Source organism: Delphinapterus leucas, chromosome 14 (genome assembly GCF_059928025.1).
Source record: "Delphinapterus leucas isolate spDelLeu-1000000601 "Yukka" chromosome 14, BTC_Dleu_Yukka2, whole genome shotgun sequence".
NCBI lineage: Eukaryota > Metazoa > Chordata > Mammalia > Artiodactyla > Monodontidae > Delphinapterus > Delphinapterus leucas.
In genome coordinates, this window is record NC_143142.1 from 25,416,574 (window position 1) to 25,439,288 (window position 22,715).

General features: G+C 55.6%; 1 protein-coding gene across 1 annotated transcript; it reads right to left on the minus strand.

Annotated features, from left to right (window-relative positions):
* Positions 1–13,919: 13,919 nt before the first annotated feature.
* SUSD2 (sushi domain containing 2) lies at positions 13,920–20,477 on the minus strand. The gene is given in 15 exon segments (XM_089894797.1): positions 13,920–14,146; positions 14,288–14,464; positions 14,580–14,852; positions 14,969–15,217; positions 15,571–15,729; positions 15,826–15,969; positions 16,059–16,327; positions 16,412–16,497; positions 16,729–16,930; positions 17,049–17,263; positions 17,266–17,321; positions 17,712–17,879; positions 18,357–18,508; positions 18,675–18,882; positions 20,340–20,477. Coding segments are annotated over 15 exon segments (2,541 nt in total). The 5' UTR covers positions 20,416–20,477; the 3' UTR covers positions 13,920–14,039.
* Between the last annotated feature and the right edge of the window lie 2,238 nt (positions 20,478–22,715).

The window sequence follows — 22,715 nt, forward strand, 5'->3', positions numbered from 1 at the left end:
AGGGGTGTGGCCTGGGGGCACCTGTCCCTGGCTCCTGGGGGCCCTTGGCCCAGGCCCGTCCTGGAGCTTGTCCTCCGTGCCAGGAAAAGGCTGGATGAAGCGAGACCTAAGCCCTCCCCAGCCCCCAACTCCATGTCCTCACGCTCATCACTGTTGATGTTTCGGGTGAGTCATTCTTCGCGGGGGCGCTGTCCACGCCCTGTAGGCGGTGGAGCAGCATCCCTGGCCTCCCCTTGCTAGGCGCAGTGTCACCCCACCGCCACAGCCAGTCACCAAACCACCCCCGATTGAGACCCACGAGCCCCCAGCCACCGTGGATGGCTCTGCCAGCTCCTGAGTGCGCCACCCTCCCTGGGGGGGGTCCTGCCCCATGCCGAGTCCTGGGAGCATTGGGAGTTCCTGTTTCACCCCAAACATCCCACAGGGGTGTACCTCTGCCTGGAAGGGCGCCACTACAGATCCATCACCTCCCATTCTGCCTGGAGTTCAGCCGCACAGGACGGGTTGGATGTTGCTCCTGTGCCTGCTGGGACAGAGCACTACACACTGAGGGCCTTCAGACAACAGACACTCTCGCCGCAGTGCCTCCCAGCTGTATCCCCAGAGCATGAGAACGGTGTCCCTGCACTCCTGACTCACCCTCTGCCATCCCTGGGACCCTCACCATCCCCTGGAGCCTCAGTTACCACTTGTGAACTGATGGGTCCCCGCCCAGGCTCTAGCCCAGGTTTCTGGACCATCAGACTCACATACCCACTCACCCGCCCACCTCCCACCTCCAGAGAACCTGGGATCCACAGGCACCTCGGACTCAATACACCCAACCAGAAGCCAGCTCTGAGGCAGCCGGAAGTTCTCTGGTGCCCCCCTCTCCCCCCTCCATGATAGTCACCCAGTCCTCTCCCTCCATATGCGTGGCTTGGCCTTGGTTCCATCCCTTCGTCCCTTTCTGCCTCCTTGCCGCTGCCACAGCCTCTATCCACTCCCTACTCGTGACAGTGATGAGCCTTGGAAAATGCATACCTGATCCTGCCATGAGGCCACACAGAGCCCTCCTTGGCTCCTGGGGGCCCCTGGAGGAAGCCCATTCCTCTTGCTCCCTGCTCATCCCACCCTAGGTTACTTGCCTGGCCCCTGCCCACATCCCTCTTGGACCACAAGTAATGCCAACCAAGATGCATTCCCAGCCCAGTTAGCGACTCTTACAGCCTCTTTAAACATCTTGTTACACAGAGGAAATCAAAGCGGTATCTTCAAAATAACATTCACATCAATACAGATCAGCCCCCACAGAATATAGCTAAAGCAGGGCTCAGAGGAAAATATATTGCCTTAAATAGTTACATTAATAATAATCAAAACAAAATATCTAACATACCAAGTTAGTAAAAGAACAACCAGAACAGTAAGGAAGGCAAGAGGAAGAATTTAGTAACAACTGAAGCAGAAATTGATAAACTTGAAGTCAGAAGGACAGATCTTTGAAAAAGATATATAAGCTATTAGCTAGCCAATTAGTAAAAATGAAGGACGTGTAAATACACACAAAAAAGAAATGACAACGGGGAAATAACCTAAGCTATAGAGGAAGTTAGAAGTACTAGAAAAGATTACTCATTTTAATAAAAATAAATTTGGAAACTTGACAAAATAAATTACTTTCTAGGATGATGTAAGTAGAATTGTGATACTTAACACATACTAAAAACACTGCCACTTATCTGAAATTCAGATTTAATTGGGCAGGCTTTATTTTTATTTGCTAAATCTGGCAAGCTTAAGTATAAATGACAAACGGGTCCAAGAAAGAGCAAAGGTCTAGACATGTCAGTGATCACACAAAAAAAACTGAGAACGTGGCAGGAACACTGGTCTACCTCAAATGCCCTTCTGGAAAGTTTCCCAGGCGAAGTGTGTCCTGCCGTTAGGATCAGAGGCCTCTCTTGCCAGTTAAGCCGCCACAGTGTAGAGCCAGGAGGAACATTTCCACATTCACTTTATGAAGTCAGCATAGGACTAGCCCCAAACTCGGCAAAGCACACCAAAGGCCAACACAAAACTCCTCAAACAAATACAAGCAAGGGGACTCCAAGAACACATTCAAAAGGACAGGGTGTCCGGGTGGGGCCAACACCACTACTGATGGGAATGTCCATGAGAGGGACTTGTACTCCTTTCACCAGAGGAGAAAAATCACGGAGTCCTCTCCACGGAGAGGCATTTGACAAAATTCAGCACTCATTCTTTTTTTTTTTTTTTTTTTTTTTTGCGGTACGCGGGCCTCTCACTGTTGTGGCCTCTCCCGTTGAGGAGCACAGGCTCCGGACACGCAGGCTCAGCGGCCATGGCTCACGGGCCCAGCCGCTCCGCGGCATGTGGGATCTTCCCGGACCGGGGCACGAACCCGTGTCCCCTGCATCGGCAGGCGGACTCTCAACCACTGCGCCACCAGGGAAGTCCCTCAACACTCATTCTTGATTTAAAAAAACAAAACAAAACAAAAAAACACCCACAGACAAAACAACAAAACACTGAATAAAATGGAAATAAATGGATATTCCCTTAACATGAATAAATATCTCAAAACAACAGTAACATCTGTCGGACACTGACCACGGCTAGGTGCTACTTTATTGCTTTACATGCATGAATTCCCGTAATCCCCTAATGAAAGGGAGCTATGATGAGGCCCATCTTCCAATGAGAGCACTGATGTACCAAAGCTCCCGGGGCCCTGTGGGGTAAGTGCCAGAGGTGGAAACTGGGGAGACAGATGGAGAAGATGAGTCTTGACCCCTACCTCATACCATATACAGAAATTAATTCGAGATGAATCTTAGGCCTAAATGGGAAAACTAAAATAAATGCTTGGGCAGCCAGTCCAGAATCATTTATTACAAAGACATTCATTTCCCTCATTGAATTGCATCAGTGCTTTTGTGAAACAAACAAAAAAACTCAAGTAAACCAAGCCATCAGATTTAAAAACACACTGTAAACATACAGTAGGTTAAAACAGCATATGAATAAACCTCAGAAAGCAATCAACCACAACACAAAGTTCACAAAGAAATGCAAATATATGGGGATCTTGTCTGCTAAAAGAGCATTTCAAAGCAGTAGGAAAAAGATGAATTGCTGACAATCAGTATTAGAACAAGTGGGTAGCCACCTGGAAAACAGTAAAGTGGGACCCCGGGCTTTTATTTATACCAAATTAAATGCCAGTTGGACCAAAGATTTAAGAGTTAAAAATAAAACCATACAAATATTGTAAAAAAATGGGAGAAAAAAATTTTATTTATGTCCTTAGAGTAGGGAAGTCCTTTTTTAGGCATGACATAAAATCAAGGAGCCACATTAAAGGGACTTTCCTGGTGGTCCAGTGGGTAAGACTCCACACTCCCAACACAGGGGGCCTGGGTTCGATGCCTGGTCAGGGAACTAGATCCTGCTGGCTGCAACTAATAGTTCGCGTGAGGCAACTAAAGATCCCACGCACCACAACTAAGACCTGGCGCAGCCTAAATTAATTAATTAAAAAAAAAAGCCATACTAAGGAAAGGATAAATTGGGACTTCCCTGGCAGTTCGGTGGTTAAGACTGCCCTTCCAATGCAGGGGGCAGGTTTGATCCTTGGTCGGAGAACTAAGATCCCACATGCCATGCAGCGTGGCCAAAAAATTAAAAAAAAAAAAAAAAAAAAAAGAAATTTGAACACATAAAAATTTTAAATTTTGATGTGAAAAATATTTCAAAAGACCAATGAAAACCTTGTGGAAAGACAGTTTCAGTACGCGATCTGGGGCTGGTTACTTTAATATTTAAATATTTAATATCAAAGACCAAGTATCCATTAGAAAGATGCACAGGGATATGACTCATTAGACCACAGAAAGAGAACTACAAATCGCCATTTCAACATATAAAGAATTGCTCAACCTCACTGACAAATGCGCCAATGAAAAAAACAATGAGATCCACAGGACAAAGCAAATGGCTCCAGCCCAAAGGCTTCCTCTGTGAATGCTTCCAAACACTGATGCAACAAAAAACACCAGTCTTACACAAACTTCCTGAGAACAGAACAGAGAAAACACTGCCCAACTTTTAATAAGGCCAGCATAATCCTGAGAACAAAACCTGACAAAGAAACTTCATGAAAGAAAAGTAGAGGGTGATTTCATTCATGCACAGATGCAAAATTCCTAAATGAAATCTGAGCAAGCCAAATTCATATATATAAATTCATCACTACCAATTTGGGTTTATTCTGGGAATGTATGATTGGTTGAACATTACAAAATCAAGCAATGCAATTCATTGTATTAACATACTAATAGAATAAAGAAGAAAAATCATTCACCATCTCAATAAATGCAGAAAAGCATTTGATAAAATTTGCCAACTTTCACAATAAAAATTCTCAGTAACTAGAAATAGAAGAAAACTTCCTTCATTTTATAAGTTGCGGCTACAAAACCCTACAGTAAACATCATACTTCATGGTAAAACATACAAGCCTTCCTTTTGAGATTGAGACCAATTCCTTTTGAGATGGAAACATGCATTGCTAGCTTTCATCATTTCCTTTCTGTACTGAAAGAGAAGTCCTTGCCAGGGCAATAAGGTGAGAAAAAAGAACAAAAGGTATAATTGGAAAGGAGGACATAAAACTGTCAATATTTGTAGATACTTAACAGGTAAACTGTTAGAATTAAGTCAATTGAACAAGATCACTGGAATCAAGGAAAATATACAAAAATCAATGATATCTCGACATCATTCACAAATAGAAAACACTTTTTTGAACTGAAATCAATTACAATAGCATTAAAAAAAAAATCCATGCCTAGAAGTAAAACTAACAAGTATGCAAGACCTCTACACTGAACACTGCAAAATATAACCGAAGAATTTGAAGAAAACGAATAAATGGAGGATTAGACTACATTCATGGACTAGAAGGCTTAGTGCTGTGAAGATGCCAATTCTCCCCACATTCACCTATAAATCCAATGCAATCCTAATAAAAATCCTCACAGGTTTGTGTGTGTGTATGTGTGTGTGTGTGGAAATTGGCAAGCTGATTCTAAAATTCATATGGAAACACCAAGGACCAGGACTAGCCCAGGCAATCTTGAGGAAGAACATGAAGGAGAGGGACCTCCCTGGTGGTCCAGTGGTTAAGACTCCAAGCTTCCAATGCAAGAGGCCTGGGTTTGATCCCTGGTCAGGGAACTAGATCCCGCATGCCACAACTAAAGATCCCATGTGCTGCAGCTAAAGAAAAAGATCCTGCATGCCACAACAAAGATCCCGCATGCTGCAACTAAGACCCAGTGCAGCCAAATAAATAAATAAAAATAAAATATTAAAAAAAAGGAAAGATATGGCCAATTAAAAAAAAAAAAAGAACATAAAGGAGGACTCACATTACCAGATGTCATGAACAAGCTATGGTAATTAAGGCAATTTGGTATTGGTGCAAAAAAAAACTGGGCAGGGCTTCCCTGGTGGTGCAGTGTTTAAGAATCCACCTGCCAATGCAGGGGACACAGGTTCGATCCCTGGTCCAGGAGGATCCCACATGCCATGGAGCAACTAAACCCGTGCATCACAACTACTGAGCCTGTGCTCTAGAGCCCGCGAGCCACAACTATTGAGCCCATGCGCCACAACTACTGAGCCCATGCACCACAACTACTTAAGCCCGTGTGCCTAGAGCCCATGTTCCGCAACAAGAGAAGCAACCACAATGAGACGCCCGCTTACTGCAAAGAAGAGTAGCCCCTGCTCACCGTAACTAGAGAAAGCCCACACAGCAACGAAAACCCAATACAGCCAAAAGTAAATAAATAAATTTTAAAAAATAAACTGGGCAATGGGACAGAACAGAAAGTCACCTGACAAGTGACAGAGGAGACACGGCAGTGCAATGGGAAAAGAATGCTGTTTCAATAAACAGTGCTAAGTCAATCAGATAGCCAGATGAAAAATGTGTATCCTGACTCCTACCTCACACCATGCACAAAAATCATTCCAGATGGTTGGCAGATCTAATTATGAAATATCACACAATAACACTTTTATAGGAAAATACAGAACAGCTTTGTGACTTGGGAGAAGGCACGTGTTTCTTAAACAGGACACAAAAAGTACTAACTGTAAAAGAAAAAAATGGATAAATTGACCTATATAAAAATTAAGAACTTCTGTTCAACAGAAGACATTAAAATAGTGAAAAGGCAACCCATGGAATACGAGAGTATCTGCAGTGCTTATATCTGACAATAAACTCTTACCCAGAATAAAGAACTCCTAAAAATCAATTAGAGAGCTCTAGATAGATAACCTGACGGAAAATGGGCAAAAGACATGAACACATCTCATAAAAGAGGAGCTCTGGATGGCCAATGAACATACAAAGAAATGCACAGCTTCACTAGTTGTCAAAAAAAAAAAAGCAAAATAAATCCACAATATGCTACCACTATATACCCATCAGAATGGCCAAAATTCAACAGACCAACAATGCCAAGTGTTGGCAAAAATATGGCAAAATGGGGACTTCCCTTGCAGTCCAGTGGTTAAGACTCCACACTTCCACTGCAGGGGGTATGGATTTGACCCCTGGTTGGGGAACTAAGATCCCACACTAACATTCCACTTCTATAAACAAAGTACAAATACAGCGGTTGTTTTTTTAAAAAATAAAAATATATGGCAAAATGGAATTGCCATTCGCTGCCGGTGGGAACATCAACTGGTAAAACAACTTTGGAAAACCAATATTACCTACTAAAACTACCACACTGCTACCTCATGCCCAGCAATGCTACTCCTAGGAACTTACCCAATATAAATGCATATGTCTGTAACTGACCAGGACCCTATGGGGCCTTCCTGGAATAGACCCTGCCCCTTCCAATGTCCTCTGCCTGCCTCTCTGTCTATAGAAAAACTTTAGTCTCCAAGGCCTTCCCTGAGTTTCTGAGAATACATTTAATCAGAGAAGTGACAAATACAGAAAGAAAGGAGAATAGCCAAGCAAGACAAAATAATAATAGTTTAGCCATTAAACAAAGTCAAGGACCTTCAGTTACTCCTCAAGGGCTACAGATAATATTCTGAGCTATGTCCTTTGAGCCATTTCACAGATACTAAAACCCCCACCAGGTGGAAGAAGTTAACTGCATGCTGCCCACTAGCACCTAAACCCCAGACCAGTTGGAACCAGAAGGATGACGATGTTGACTCCCACTTACCTCACCACCAACCCATCAGAAAAATGTCCACGACCTGACCACGCACCCTGAAACCTCCCTCCCTCACCCTGTCTTTAAAACCTTTCCCTGAGGGACTTCCCTGGTGGCGCAGTGGCTAAGACTCCGCACTCCCAATGCAGGGGACCCAGGTTCAATCCCTTGTCAGGGAACTAGATCCCACATGCATGCTGCAACTAAGAGTCTGCATGCCACAATTAAGGAGTCCACGTGCTGCAACTAAGGAGCTGGCAAACTGCAACTAAAACCTGGCGCAACCAAATAAATAAATGAATTAATAATAAAATAAAACCTTTCCCTGAAAGCCGTCAGGGAGTTCGGGCCTTCTGAGCATTAGCTACCTAGACTCCTTGCTTGGTCTGGCAATAAATGCTGCACTTTCCTTCAGCACAACTTGGTGTCAGTAGATTGGCTTTACTGCATGAAGGTGAGCAGACCCACGTTTGGTTCGGTAACACATCTGTGCATCAAAAGACACATACGGGCTTCCCTGGTGGCGCAGTGGTTGAGAGTCTGCCTGCCAATGCAGGGGACACGGGTTCGTGCCCCGGTCCGGGAAGATCCCACATGCCGCGGAGAGGCTGGGCCTGTGAGCCATGGCCAGTGAGCCTGCGCGTCCGGAGCCTGTGCTCCGCAACGGGAGAGACCACAACGGTGAGAGGCCCGCATACCGCAAAAAAAAAAAAAAAAAAAAAAAAAAAAAGACACATACAAGAATGTTTACAGCACTAGCCATTATAGCTCCAAACTGAAAACCACCCCAAAGCGCCTCAACAGGGAAATGGATAAACAAATTCATTAGCCGAAATAATACTCAGAAAAACTCTAGGATTCCACCTGTGTGAAGGACAAACCAGGCAGAACTCACCTATGGGGTGAGAAATTGATGGTTGACCTGAGGAGGAGGGAGAGGACAGTGTCTGATAGAGAAAATGTTAGGGGTGACCAGAGTGGTGGTTCACTGGGCATGCTCACAAGCTGTACCCTGAGCAGTGCACTTTCTTGCTTACAACTTATACTTTATTTAGCCGAGTTCCATCAAAGAAGCAGGGCCCACACCATGGGAACTGGGCAAGGGGTCCCTGTAAGGCTACTGTCTCCCATGGGATGCTGCAGCCTGAGGTCCATGAGGCAGAGTCAGGAGGAAAGATGCATGGAAAGTGGAGGGAGGATCCAGAGCTGACTGGAGCCCACGAGGATAGGCTGAAGTCCACATCCCTTCTTGTTGTCAAGGGCGACGAAGGTTTCTTGTAGCAGCTGGACTGCTTTGTCACACACCTGACCCAGGAGAATGGACTGAGGGTGGACTGGGAGGAGGTGGAGTAGTTGCCTGGATTCTGCTGGTGCTTGATGAGCTGGGTCAGCAGGCGCGCCACAAGGAGTGTGACTTACAAAAGAGGTTGCCAATTCCCTTCCGCCCTCCCAATCCTGCACAGGAATCTCTCTTGTGGTCCTAACCCAAAACACATTGGGAAGGGAATTCTGGGAATGCCGGTCAGCCTGACGGAGGCCCCACAGTGTGTTTCACTAACTGACAAAGAGCAAAAAATCTGAAGGCTCCTTACTCTGATGAGGGTGTAGGGGGCCTGGCAATCGCGTAGGTTGGTGGTGAGTGTCAGCGGGTACAACTCTAGGAGGAAAACAAATGTGTCGTTTAACCAGCCCATTGGACTTCCCCGGTGGCGCAGTGGTTAGGAATCCGCCAGCCAATGCAGGGGACACGGGTTCAAGCCCTGGTCTGGGAAGATCCCACATGCCGCGGAGCAACTAGGCCCATGCGCCACAACTACTGAGCCTGCGCTCTAGAGTCCGTGAGCCACAAATGCTGAGCCTGCGTGCCTAGAGCCCATGCTCCACAACCAGAGAAGCCACCGCAATGAGAAGCCCCGGCTCGCCACAACTAGAGAAAGCCAGGGTGCAGCAACAAAGACCCAACACAGCCAAAAATAAATAATATAAATAAATTAAAAAAACAAAAACAAAAACCCCAGCCCATCATCTTGTGTGAATTTCCCCTACAGGTGAACCTGAACTTACTTACCAAGCACAACAGCATTTGAAGAAGCAAAAGACTGTCCACCACCTGGGGAATGACTAAGTAAATTCCTCTGTTTGAGTTTTAAAATTTTCTAATTGTAGTAAAATACAAATAACACAGGACTTCCCTGGTGGCTCAGTGGTTAAGAATCTGCCTGCCAATGCAGGGGACACGGGTTCGAGCCCTGGTCTGGGAAGATCCCACACGCTGTGGAGCAACTAAGCCCATGCACCACAACTACTGAGCCTGTGCTCTACAGCCTGCGTGCCACAACTACTAAGCCCATGTGCCACAACTACTGAAGCCCACGTGCCTAGAGCCCGTGCTCCATAACAAGAGAAGCCACCGCAATGAGAGGCCCGCGCACCACAATGAAGAGTAGCTCCCGCTCGCCGCAACTACAGAAAGCCCGTGCGCAGCAATGAAGACCCAATGCAGGCAAAAACATATAAATAAATTAAAAAAATAAAACAAATAACAAAAACTTTACCGTCTTAACCATTTCTAAGGGTCCAGCACAGTGGCATTAAGTACATTCACATGGTTGCACAACCATCACCACCACCCATCTCGACCTTTTCGTGTTCCCAAACTGAAACTGTCCCCATTAATTGACAGCTCCCAGGAGTTCCCTGGTGGTCTGGTAGTTAGAATTTGGTGCTTTCACTGCCATGGCCCGGGTTCAATCCCTGGTCAGGGAACTTGCCAAAAACAACAGCTCCCCATTTCCCCTCCACAGCCCCTGGCAACCTCTATTCTACCCTCTGTCTCTATGAATTTGCTCTAGGGACCTCATGTAAATGGAATCATGCTGTATTTGTCCTTTTGTGTCTGGCTTATTTCACTTAGCATAATGTCCTCAAGGTTCATCCATGTTGTAGCAGTGGTCAGAATATCCTTCCTTTTTATGACCCGATAATATTCCATTGTACAGATAGACCACATCTGATTATCCATTCACCTGTTGATGGACACTTAAGTTGCCTCCACCTTTTGGCTATCGTGAATAACGCTGCTATGAACATTGGAAGATCCACTGAATTTTTTAAAACCTTTTGCACATAGTATTTATCTTCAACACTGATGAAAAACATAAGGCCATCTTTTCACATCTCTGCCTGTTGTGTATAGTTCAGGGGACCAATTGCTGCAACACATAGACCCCAAAATGTACTATGGCTTACTCACAAGGGAAGTTTATTTTTTGTTCCCAAAGCAGTACTGGATGGGTGAACAGGTGGGGATGGGGAGATCCTTCCACATGCTAGGGACCTAGGTTGGCATGGCTTCCAGTCACCTGAGCAACATCGGGAGCAGGGGGAAGGGCCTGCAGGGGGTTGCCTGTGGAGGTGTTAAGGACCAGCCCTGGAACTGCCCCATCCCCTCCTGCTAGAAACCAGTCACATGACTGCACCAACTGCAAAGGGTGCTGGGGAATGTAGTCCAGTGCTTTTGGAAGGGCACCCGGCCTGTGTGGCTGCAGAGTACCTACTGGACCTCACTTCTCTAATGGCTTCTGTCCTCTGAAATTCAGCTGGAGCCAGACTCCTCCAAAAAGCACCCACCTGGCCTCCTGCTCCCACAATGCACTACACCGATCACACCCTCCTCCAGAGCAGCATGGACCATGGGGACAGGGGTCTCCCAGCAGAGGCCTGGCCCGGGGCAGGGACTCGGTCACCTGGGGCTTTGCGGGAGGAAGCAGCCTGGCAGAGGGGTCCCTACTCCCCACATTGGTCCCTTCCCCCTACATCAGCCCCTTCCCACTGTTCAGCCAACAGGAGGCCCAAGTGGGAGGCTGGAGGGGAAGTGGTGTTTCCCCTCCTCGGGAGGCTAGAGGCCTCTGTTGGTGGGGTAATTGTCTCTGTGGTGAGGGCCCCACACAACCGCATGGTTCTCTTTCTTGGGGACCTGGCCTGGCTCCTTGGCCTCCCCCATGCTTTGTCCCTCGCTGGCTCCTATTTCACTTCCCAGCTCTCTCATTACCTGCATTTCCAAGTCCCTGGATTACTGTCCTCAAAATCCCAACTAGTACAAGGGACAGGGGACTGGCCGCTGGGTTCTGGTGCCGTCACTTCCTGGGGCTGTGGTTTGGGGAGACCACCTCTCTGAGGCCAGGGTGCCTACCGTTGATGTTTCTAGGGAGTCTCTGCCCAGCTCTGGGATCTTGTGCCCTCACACAGGCCCTGCAGCACCCCAGACTCCCGACGGGTCCCTGGGAAAACCCCTGCCAGGTGTTGGGGCTTCCCAGCCTGGCCGGCCCCTGGCACTGGGAAGGCCTGACGTCTGGGGCCAGGGCCACGATGGAGCCCTTCTCCTGCCAGGGCAGCTCCAGGGCCTACCTTAGAGGGACAAGAGTAGGGTAGGGGGCCTGAGGGAGGCCATGCTTTACTTTCAGGATGAAGCCTGGCAGGGGAGGCACCTCTACTGCTGCCCTCCACGTTACTCCTCAGACCTGAGTGCACGTCCCATCCTCTGAGCCTTTGCTCAGGCTGTTCCTCTACCTGGAAAGCTCTCTGACCAATCACACCTCTGAGGCCAGTCTGGGAGTGGTGATGCTGCCCCTGCCCTCCTGCTCTGACCAGGAACCTGACCCTCACCCACCGTCAAGGGCCTGGCCCGGCCTGGCTCGGCAAGGAAGCACTGGGGCTCAGGTTGGTGGGAGGCCAGCCCTGCCTTACCTCATCTGCAGAGAGGAAAGTACCTGCCCAGGGGCCAAAGGGTGGGCCCTCAGCCCCCCTGTCCTGAGCTGGAAGCCCAGAGGTTGGGGGGAGGTGGGTGGGGTCTGGAAGGACAAGAAGCACTGACCCCATCCGCCTCCACCAGAGTCTCCTCAGCACCACCCCCAGGACTCCCACCCCCCCAATCTCATCTTAGCCCTGTTCAAATGTGCCCCACTGTGCACACTCCAGGAATCCCTGCAGATGGGATCTGCCGCTGCCCCTGCCCACCCCTCTGCCAAAGGTGAGGCTGAGGAGGTAGGGAGGCCTGGCCTCCGATCCAAGTGGTCAGTGCCAGCTGGACGACCTTGAGTAACCCATGCAACCTCTGAGACTGGGGGATGACTCGAGACCCTCCCAGGTGAGGGAGATGACCCATGCAACCTCTGAGACTGGGGGACGACTCGAGGTCACCCCCCAGATGAGGGAGATGAAGAGGTGGGTCTGCATGAACCTTGGCCGGGGTCGTGACCACAAGCCTGCTGGCCCAACTGCACTGCTCTCCCTGATGGCCTGGGTCCCTGGGTAGCCTCCGCCTCCACTGTTCTTACCCTCTGCTGCCCCCACGTGGCCACTCTTGGTGCTGCGGTGAAGGGGCTTCTCTCAGCCTCCCACCCAGGGCTCCAGATCTCGTGGGCAACCCCCTGCCCCTCACTCCTCTCAGGCAGAGCTGCCCGCCCTGGCCAGGGGGCGCCAACCTCCAACCCCACACTCCCTGGTGCTTTCTCCATCTAACACCTATGATGCAAATCTGACCCCATCCTACCCTGCCCAGGCCTGCCCACAGCCCCCATTCAGCACCCTTGCTACAAACGGGGCAGTGATGGCATAAGGCCTGGGCCCTGTACTAGCTTCTGGACACTCCTGGGCAAAGGGCTCAGGGACCGGGACCAGTTGGGCATCGCATTACCAGACTGCCTCTGGGGCTGTGACAGGGCAGGGTGGGGGGCCCAGGGCCAGGCTGCCAGCTTGCTTGTTCCCTACATTGGGGGAGGGTGGGCCGCCCAGCCCTGTCCCTTCTCTTGAGTGCCCAGCGTAGCACCCCATGGAGAACCCTTCCCCTCCCTGTCACAACGTGGTCATTGTTCCAGATCCCACTTTACAGATGGAGAGACAGAGGTTGGGGAGAGACCGGTCCCAGGCGACCTGCCAGTGGACGAAGGCCTCAGACCCAGGTTGCTCTGGGTGCTGTGGACCGCACAGGGCAACCGTGGGACTCCCTGGAACCAAGGCACAGCACGAGCATGAGGACACCAGGGAAGGGGCACCAAAGGCTTGTTTTCTCCCCCAACAGGCAGGAAGGGGTGTTTCAGGAGATGTTCCAGAGACTTAGAATTACAAGCCTGGAGCTTAGAGGGTGACTCTCCACACCCAAGTCTGGACCCACCTACAGTCTCAGGCCAGGCCCAGGGTCTGGGAATCAAGGCAGCTCGGCCCTGGGGCCCCCTGTTGGGGCACCACGACTCAGTATACTGGGAATCAGCATCATGGGCAAGGGATCTGAGGTACTGGCCTTTGAAGATCAGGTGCTGGAGTATTAGGGCTCGGGAGACAGGCCTCAGAATTCAAGGGTACGGAGTCTCGGGCCTGGGGAATTAAGAGTCAGGGGTATGTGGGGAACAGAGCCTCGGGAACTCCACAGTGACTACTCAAGGTCCGGGTCTTTGGTGACAGAGCAGGGCACCGGGCTTTAAAAGCTCAGGTTCAGGTGTCCGTGTCCCAGGTGTATGGTGGTAGGGATTTGTGGATCCAAGTACTGGGGTGCACGTTCTTGGGAGTTTGGGAGGCTGGTCTTTGGCCCCGGGGAGGTCCTGTGTGCCCTTGGCCGCCGGCCAAGCGTGCTTCCCTCAGGGTTGCGAATCCCAGACGGCCCTGCAACAGAGGCTGGGTCTAGAGCAGGCCCGGTGGTCCCACCCGCGCCCCGGGACGCCAGGAGAGCCTAGGAGGGGCACAGAGCCTAGGAGGGGCAGACGGGGGTCTGGAAGGGCGGGGGTCTCACGTGTTGCTCTTATTGCGGCGTAGGAGCACGTAGACGAGCGCGACGAGGGCCACCACCGCCAGGCCTCCAAAGATGACGCCCAGCAGCACCGCGCTGCTCCGTCCTAGAGGGGCGGCAGGGCGTAAGGCGTGGGTGGGCGCACACGTGCAGGGCACGTAAGCGGGGCGGGCGAGTGGGCGGGGCAATGCTGGGGGCAGGCCGAGAGCTGGTGGGAGGGGCCGGTCGGTGGGCGGGGCATCCTCACCTCGCTGGCAAGTCGGGGTGGGCTGGGACCAGGTGCCATCAGTCTGGCAGGTGCTGGCCTCGGCCCCGGCCAGGCTGTAGCCGCTGTCGCAGTGGAAGTGGACAGTGGAGCCCACCAGGTACCTCATGCCCTCCTTGTGCCCGTTGGAGGGCGGAGCCAGCCAGCCACAGGACACCACTGGGGCAGGGGTGGGGCACAGACGACAGGCCTGAGCTGCTGACCACAGCCACCAGCCTGGGGGGCCGTGTCCCAGCACCCAGTGCCCGCCGCCCTCACCCACCACCGCCCTCACCGGGCTGCAGGCTCTGCGCGCGAAGCAGGTGCCGCCTGTGGACCAACAGCGTGGCGTTGCCCACGCTCAGGCTCCCGGTGGCCGCCACGTCCAAGTTGCAGAAATTGTTGTCCCCACACAGTTTGGCCGCCTCACTCTCCTGGCTGGGGCTGGAGGTGGTCTCCTCGGGGAAGAGGGGCAGGAAATTGGGGTCATGCTTGGGCCGGAGCAGGAAGTTTTCCACGAGGAACTTGGAGTCGTAGGTGAGCAGGGAGGAGGCATTCTCCACAGCCCCTAGGGAGACAGCAGCAGGCCTGGCTGGTGGGAGGGCCTGGGGGCTCCCACACACACACCTCCACTGAGCACCCCCCAGCATGGTGCCCCCTCCCCTCCAGCCTGTGGTCACTCACAGTCAGCCCCAAACTGGAACAGTTCTCGGGAACTGGCACTGGGGGGCAGGACCTGGCCGCTGCGCAGGGTGAAGTCGTCTGAGGGGTTGTCATTGAGTGTCCCAAGGAGGCCTCGTGTGTGGGTCAGGAACTTATCGGGCAGCAGGACCGCCACACTCAGGAACGGACCCTGGACGCTGACCTCCAGGCCGGCCCCTGATGACAGCATGACTGATACTCTGTCCCCAGCAGCTACTGACAGGAACATGCCTGGACACAGGGGGAGCTGGGGTCAGGGCCGCCCCTGTGGGCAACTTGCTGTGACCCCAGAGCCCCGGGATGCATGGGCCGGCACCCATGGGCTCAGGGGCAAGGGAGGGTGTCCCCAGGGCCCAGCCTGCTATGACACTCCACCACCCCGGGCGGTGGATCTGAGGTGCCCAGGCCCTAAATGGGGCCCCCATACCAGGGCCGTGCGAGGGGGTTGCCTGTCGGCCCTCATGCCCTGACTCCACCTCCCCATCTGCGCCCTGGACACCGCCTGCTTTCTGCCAGGGCCAGAGAGAGGTGTGGAGGCCCCGGCGGGGAGGGCAGGGGAGTGGGGCCCCCACCATCCCACTCACCCTTCAGGTCCATCCAGCTTTGCTCCTTGAAGCTGAGCACCTCCTGGTTCAGCAGCACCTGCAGGGCCCCGGCCCCATCCCTCAGCCGGACCTCTACCACATCTGAGTTGCCCTCCTGGACAGCCACAGCAGTCAGCCCTGTGCCTCGGTCCTGAGAGCCTGGGATGATGGGTGCAAAATGGGGTCCACTCGGCTCAGCCTCCCCCTCCCCAGGGATGACCCTGAGCCACCCAGAGCCCCAGGGCCCAGCCTCACCCTCGGGCGTCATCCTGGTCTGGGCCCGCGCCTGCAACCTCAGGTCAGTCCCAGAGGCCTCCAGCAGCACATACTCGCCGCGTCCGTTGAATGTGAAGTTGGTGCCATCGAAGGTGACAAAGTGTGGGTCCCCGAAAGCGGAAGCTGTGGAGAGCGGAGGGTCAGGCAGGTTGCCCTGGCCCCGCCCTGCCTGGGGCCTCGCCCTGGCCAGCACCTGCCCAGGCAGCACCCACCCAGGCGCGGGGGCTGGTAGCTGTGGCAGTCACTGGAGGGCCGCCTCTGCATGTAGTAGGAGCACTCGGGCGCCCAGAGGCAGCAATAGTAGAAGCTGATGACATCGTAGATCCAGTGGGAGAGGCCCGGCACGCGGGGCGGCACGCGGTATGGGGGTGCGCCCCAGTCGTGGCCACGGTCTGGGGTGCTGCCACTGGTGGAGTCGGCTGTCAGGAGCTGTGTGCCCGCTGCCGTGTAGCAGCACTGCTGGCCTGAGCCATATAGGGGGCTGGGGGCACAGACAGGTCAGGGCCGCCTTGGCATCCTGCCCCCAGCCCCCACCCCGCACCCTGCCCACCGTCTCCATGCTCACCTGGCTTGCACGGAGCGAACGCAGTGCACAGCCCCTGGGTGATAGGTGCACACGCTGCCATGCTCGATATCACAGCCGTAGTCTGCCTGCAGAGTGGCTGGTTGCTGTCCCCTGCACTGGCTTTGCACTCTGTCATCCCCTCCCTGGGAGCCAACCCCTCTGGGGCCCTGGGCCCTCAGACCCCAGCCTTACCTCCCAGGTCTCTACCTGCCTCCCCCTGCACTGCCTTGTACGGCACAGCCGTGTGCCTAGTTGGGGCAGCTGGCCCCGCCCATCCCCTCGCTCCCTACTGGGCCCTGACTGGGGTGGGGGCTCACTTGGAAGCGGCCAGAGTCAGCCTGGGCCTGGGCCAAGGTGCAGGGGCAGTCGGGCACCTCCTCCAGGAAGTTGGGCAGCTGGTCCTCCAGCTCCTCCCAGGCCAGGCACTGAGCTCGGGCCCAGGCCACAGGGTCTGCCCGGAAGTCATCGCCCAGGTGCCAGGCTAGCGCGTGCTCGTTGCTCCAGAGTGCGTGCACGTCCCTATGGGGACACATGCACACTAGAGACCACCCTTCCTGCCCTCGGCCCTGGCTCCCCATCTAGCGTGGGGGCAGCAGGCAGACAGGCCCCAGCCCATCTCCTGCAGGGCGGCCCTTACTTCTCCCCTGCGTGTTTGCTGCTGACAATGCGAAGGGCACCCACTTTCCACCTCTGGTAGTCTTGAGGTGCAGGTTTTGGTGTGAAGGTGAAGGAGCCGGAGTTGGTGATGCTTGTGGCCAAGGAGTACAGGTATGACCACGCTGCCGTCCACTCCTGGGAGTACGGCTTCCCTGGGGGAGAGAAGGCCTTGTCAGCCCCTGGGCCTGAGTCCGAGGAACCCCGGGGCATGGGGTGGGGGGGTGGGGTGCCGGTCTTTGGTGCTCAGAGCAGCCTGGTAGATGGACAGAAGGGTAGACAGATGACCACCATAGGAGGCCCTGCCCTGTTTGGGGAGGGAGCCAGGCCCAGGGCCAGCCAGCCATCCAGGGACTCAGAGAGGATGGGGCAGAGCAAGCCTTTCCTGTTTCCAGGATAAGCCTTGTATCCAGGAGCGGAGAATGGCCACACCTCCTCCTAGAGCTGGTACCCAAACAGCCAGGGATCCCCAGCTTCCCTGTGCTGCTCCAGCCAGTTCCCCTTTCTTGCCTGCACTCTTCCCACTGGAAATCCCCACCTGGATTCCCTCCACCTGGAATCCCCTTTCTCCCATCTCTGCAAGCTCCAAACTCCTGACCCCACCAGGCCCCACAGAGGCAGCCTAGGGTTACTCTGCTGGCCTCACCTGTCTCCTCGTAGCCCCATAGCTCTACAGTGATGGAGTTCGTGGGCAGAGCCAAGGTGTTCCAGGTCAGGGTGAGGTTACCCTGGGCGCTGGCGGTGCCGTAGTACTGCCAGCGGGTCTCATTCACCAGCTGGCTCTTTTCAGACTCTGACACTTTGCTGGGGTGCACTGGGCAGGGGGCAGGGGGCGGGGGTGAGGGGTGAGTGAAGGCCCAGGGCCCAGGGGGTCCAGGGGAGGAGGCCCGGGGCTCTTAGAGCTGTGGGGACCTCCCAAGGACAAAGCACAGCAGTCCCTTGGGAGCGATGCTCTCCCCCTGGCGGCAGGAAAGGGCAGGAACTGAGAGAGGCAGGGCCCTGCCCCCACCCATGCCCAGGCCTCTGTCCTCCACTTGGCTGCTGCCCTCCCCTGGCTGGCCGAGCCACACTCCCTCTGGGCTGGAACTCCTGCATGGGTGCCAGCGGTGGGGAAAGGAGCTTGGGGAGCCTGCACCCAGGGAGTCGGGCGGGCCTCCAGAGGGACTGGTTCACCCAGAGCAGGTGGGCCAGGTGTGCATAGATTAGCGCAAGGGAAAGTCCCTGTGAGGGGCCTGGGCCCGGGAGGGTGCGGCCTGGTGCCTCCAGTCTGGACCAGCATGTTGGGTCTCACCAGCCAGCCAGGTGCCTGAGCGTGGGAAGGAGCGGCCATTGTCCATGGAGAGCGTGAAGGGGATGCGGCCGGTCTCATAGAGCAAGGGTGACACACAGTGCACTCGTCCCGAGGAGTCCACGAAGCCGCGGGTCTGGATGCTCTCCTTAAAGCTGTGAGTGTGGAGGAGGCAGGAGAGGCTGGGCCAGCGTGGGCTGACCTCTCTGAGGCTCCCAGCCTCCTCCCTGGACAGCCGTCCCAGTCCTCTGTCCCGGGGGCCCCACCCAACCAGCCAGTGGGTCTGAGCCCCAGCGTGCACAGAGTCCTCGGGCCTCCCACCTGCAGATCACGCTGTCAGTGGGGTTGGACCAGTTGAGATGCTGTATCACAAAATCCTTGCCACCCATGATGGAGCCCGAGTAGGGCAAGATCTCCAGGCAGAAGTCCCGAATGTCCGAGCAGCAGCTGGCCAGGCCGAAGCAGGTCGGGTGGCAGGAGCATGGCCCATCCTGGACTCCACAACGGTGGGAGCAGCTCCCCTGGGCACCTGGAGGAGAGGGCCCTGAGTGCCCAGCCTGGCCACCCCATGTACAGGGCCCACATCTCTTTCCCCCTCGAGCCTGTTAGAAGCATCCCCAGGAGAAAGTTGGCCAGGAATTGCACTGACCACCACGTGGACCCAGTGGAAACCCATAGGGCCCATGGGGTGGGGTAACTCTTAGTCCAGTTGGCCTGAATGACTGGCTAGAATGAGGGGAGATTTGGGGAAATGTGTCCAGACATAAAACTTTTCGGGAGGAGCCCCTGGGCAGACTGGCTACCAAGTCCGGTACCTGACGGCATCCTCAGATGGCTACACGTGCCTGACCCCTTGACATGGGCCGGGGACCTGTCTCCACTCCTAAAGCATCAAGGACCGGCAGCCTGGAGAAGAACCACGCTGGCTTGCCCGATCTGGGGTCTGGGATATGGCTACTAAGAGTCCCATTGGAGGCCCACTAGGGGCTGGCGCCCAGGCTGAGTTTGCCACATCTCACTCCGCTGGGCCGTGCAGGCTCACCGGTTACGGCCCCACCCTCGGGGGAGAAGGCCAGGGGTTCTCCCCTTCGTTTAGGGGAGAGGAGGGACAGTTCCAGCAGAGGACCCAGCCAGGCCAGGAGAGGGGACAGGGTGGTTTGGTGGGGGGCTGTGGGCACCCATCGCCCTGGAGCTGGCCTGGCTGCGCAGATTGGAGGGTGGAGACAGGGGTGGGGTGCAGGCCCACGTCCCATCTGGCCCTTCCCTGCCATTCCCCAAAGGGGCTGGTCAAGGGCCAGGCTTGGGCCTGAGCCACCACTGCGGGCCCTACTTCACCCAGCACAGGGCCTGGCACTCAACAAATATGTATTGACCAAGACTGTGATAGCTTGAGGGGGTGGGGAAGGAGGCCCAGTGATGACTGTAAGTGAGATAAGTGGAAGGAGGGTGTTGGTGCTTCCCTGAGATGGGAGATAGGCCGGGGAGGGGGCTGGGGAGCTGGCAAATACCAGCTCAGCCCAGCCCAGCCCGGGGGGCCAGGGTCCCGGCTCTGGAGTGCGTGGCCTTCCCCTAGACTTTCTCGGGTTCAGCCCACCCTGAGAAGGACCCAGAATCCTGCCTCTGGCCAGGCAGGGGGCCCAGTGGGGCTGGGGGCTCCTCCATGTACAAACACACCCTCCATCGGCGCTTGAGGTGCAGGCCAAGGGCTCTCCCGAGCTCACCACACCCTGGCCACCTCCCTCCCAGCCCACCACTGCCTTCTGGCTCCCAGCCAGCTTAGGGTAGGCATGGCCCAGACACCCCCATCCCTACCAGCAGCCCCTTGACCCTGGGCTCCCCAGAATTTCTTCTTAGCACCCCTAGTATGGTCACAGATGGCCTGACGGATGGACAGAGGCTGAGCCCAGGGAAGTTCTGCCCTGGGTCTGACTACAGCGGGCAGATGGACAGACAGACGGGGGACAAAAGGGCAGCGTGGGGGCGTACCTGCTGCAGGCCAGGGGCCTGGGTCGGGGGCTGTCACCAGCAGCAGCAGGGCCCAGGGCAGGAGAGACAGCTTCATGGTGCCTGCCTGTGTCTGCAGCCAGCGCAGCAGTGGCTGGGAGGTGGCGGCGGCTCACTCCCCACGGCCTGGCCCCGCCCCACGCTGCCACCCCGCCCCACCCGGGTCCCCTCTCAAAGTCCACAGGTGTCCTATGCGCTAGCAGGGCCCTACTTGCCCAGTTAGCACATTCCTGGCCCTTGGCCCGCGACTCAGGGAGGGGGCCCACGTCCTGAAGCCGGATGTCCGGAAGCTGCAGCTCAGACCCTGGATCCCACCCCCGAGCCTGCTCTGGGGAGCCAGGCCAGGCTCCTGAAGGGGATGGGATGCTGCAGTGGGGATGAGGCAGGGTTGTCCTTGCAATCCCAGGATTCCAGCCCCTGGGGTCCCAGGCCACAAGCCTGGCACCTCAGCTTCCCTGCAGGGAGCAGGGGGTCCCAGTTCCTCCCCACAGCCGGGTGGGGTAAGGGAGCAAGTGACTTCCTGCTGGTGCCTGCTGCAGGCCGGCTGTGTGGGCGCTGGGGGAGGGCTCCCTCTCAGGAAGGGTGGGAGCTGTCAGACACAGCTCCGTGGGGATCCCTTTTGGAGGGAGGAGGGGAAGGGGGAAGGAGGAGGGGAAGGGAGAGTTGGGGAGGAGGAGGAGGCAGGAGGTGAAGGGGGAGAGGGGGAGGGGAAGGGAGAGAGGGGGAGGGGAAGGAGGAGGGAGGGGCCTAGCCTCAGGCAAATTAACCCTGGGGGTGGGGTGGGAGTTGAGGCCAGGACCCTGGTCTCCCCTTGGCCTGGCTCTCTAGGCCCCTGGGTCAGTCTGAGGGCTCCAGACGTGCTTCTGCCTTGGGCTGGGGACCAGGAAAGGAGCCGCCTGGCCCCACCTGCCCCTACCCTTTCACTCTCGATATTTACATAATCTCTTCTTTGTATACCTTCCTCCTATTGGTGCGGGTGAGGAGATTGAGGCCCAGACAGGGAGGGGGCGGTTAGGTCACCGGGAGAGGCATCTTCTGGGAGCCTCCAAGGTCAGGGTATGGGGGGAACCCAGGCCTAGGACTCACTTGGGCTCTGCCACCTGGGCCTGGGGTCTGGACAGGCAGACAGTGGCAGTTCCTCAAGACGTCTGAAGGAGACAGGGTCCTGGACCCCTCAGGGAACTGAAGGTAGCGGGGCACAGGCTTTGGCCACATGACCGGCCTTGGCCGCGGAGGTCGGCCAGCCTTGTTCCCTGGTCACCGCTGCCTCGCAGCTGCTCCAGAGAGCTGGGCTGCCACAGGTGTCGGGAGCCAGCCGCGGGAGTCGGAACCAGAAGTCCCAAGTGGATTACTGGGTGTTCAGAGCACTTCTGTGGGCAGGTGCCCTGGGTGTGGGCACTGAGGTCCCCAGCCAGCCTGGGGGCCGGTGCTGGGACTCGCCCGGGCCCAGAGCACAGCTTAGGGAAGGAAGCTCCTGGGGAGGGACAGAGGTGTCCTGCGCCCCAGCCAGGAAGGGCCCTGGGAGATGGCTAGGCTATTCCCAGGAAGGGGGTCTGTGGACCAGGGGAAGGAAGGTGGCCACCTCCTCTCCCCAGCCTGAGCCAGAAGCCAGGAGTGCAGCGTGGGGGCCCAGGGGGCTCAGCTGAGTAACTGCCGGTTCCCTCAGGCCCTGCAGCCTTGAGAAGGGCCTGAGTCAGTGCCAGTTCAGCGCCCTGGGTTCCCACGTGGCTCTGCCAGGCCTGGGCTGGGGACCCTGCAGTGTCCAGCCTCTTGGGCCTTTCTTCCCAGGCAGTGGGGGGTGGGGGCACAGCGCAGCAAGAAGGGTCTCTGTCCCCTCCCCGGACAGAACGCCTTTCAGAGAAGGCCCCCAGAGCAGGACCGGCCCCCAGCTGTGGGGCTGGCGGCTGAGCCCCCACGGCACAGAGGGGCAGATGCTCCCACAGAACAGACGGGCTTGGAGCCGGGATGGTGGGGCCAACATCACTCTGCTGGGGCCCCACGTTTGTATCTCGCACCGAGCCCCCCGACTCATGTGGCTGGTCCTGTCAGAAGGCGAGTATGGTGGGAGGTCAGCGCCACCCCCTGCCTCAGGCCCCTCCCCAGGGTGCCCATCACATTGGGGTGTAAGCCACCTCCTCAGCACGGCTGGGACCCTCCTGACCCTGACTCTGGAGGGACGTGCCCTCACCCCTGTGCTCCTTCCAGGCCCGGCTGCTGTCTCTCCCGGGAGCGTCTGCCCCGTGTGGCTCCCGCCTGCTCCCCGGGTGCCTGTGGGTCAGGCCCTGACCTGGCCTGGGGGAGGAAGGCCCAGAAAGCCTGGACAGGGATCGCCACCCCAGGGGACAAAGAGGCCGAGAC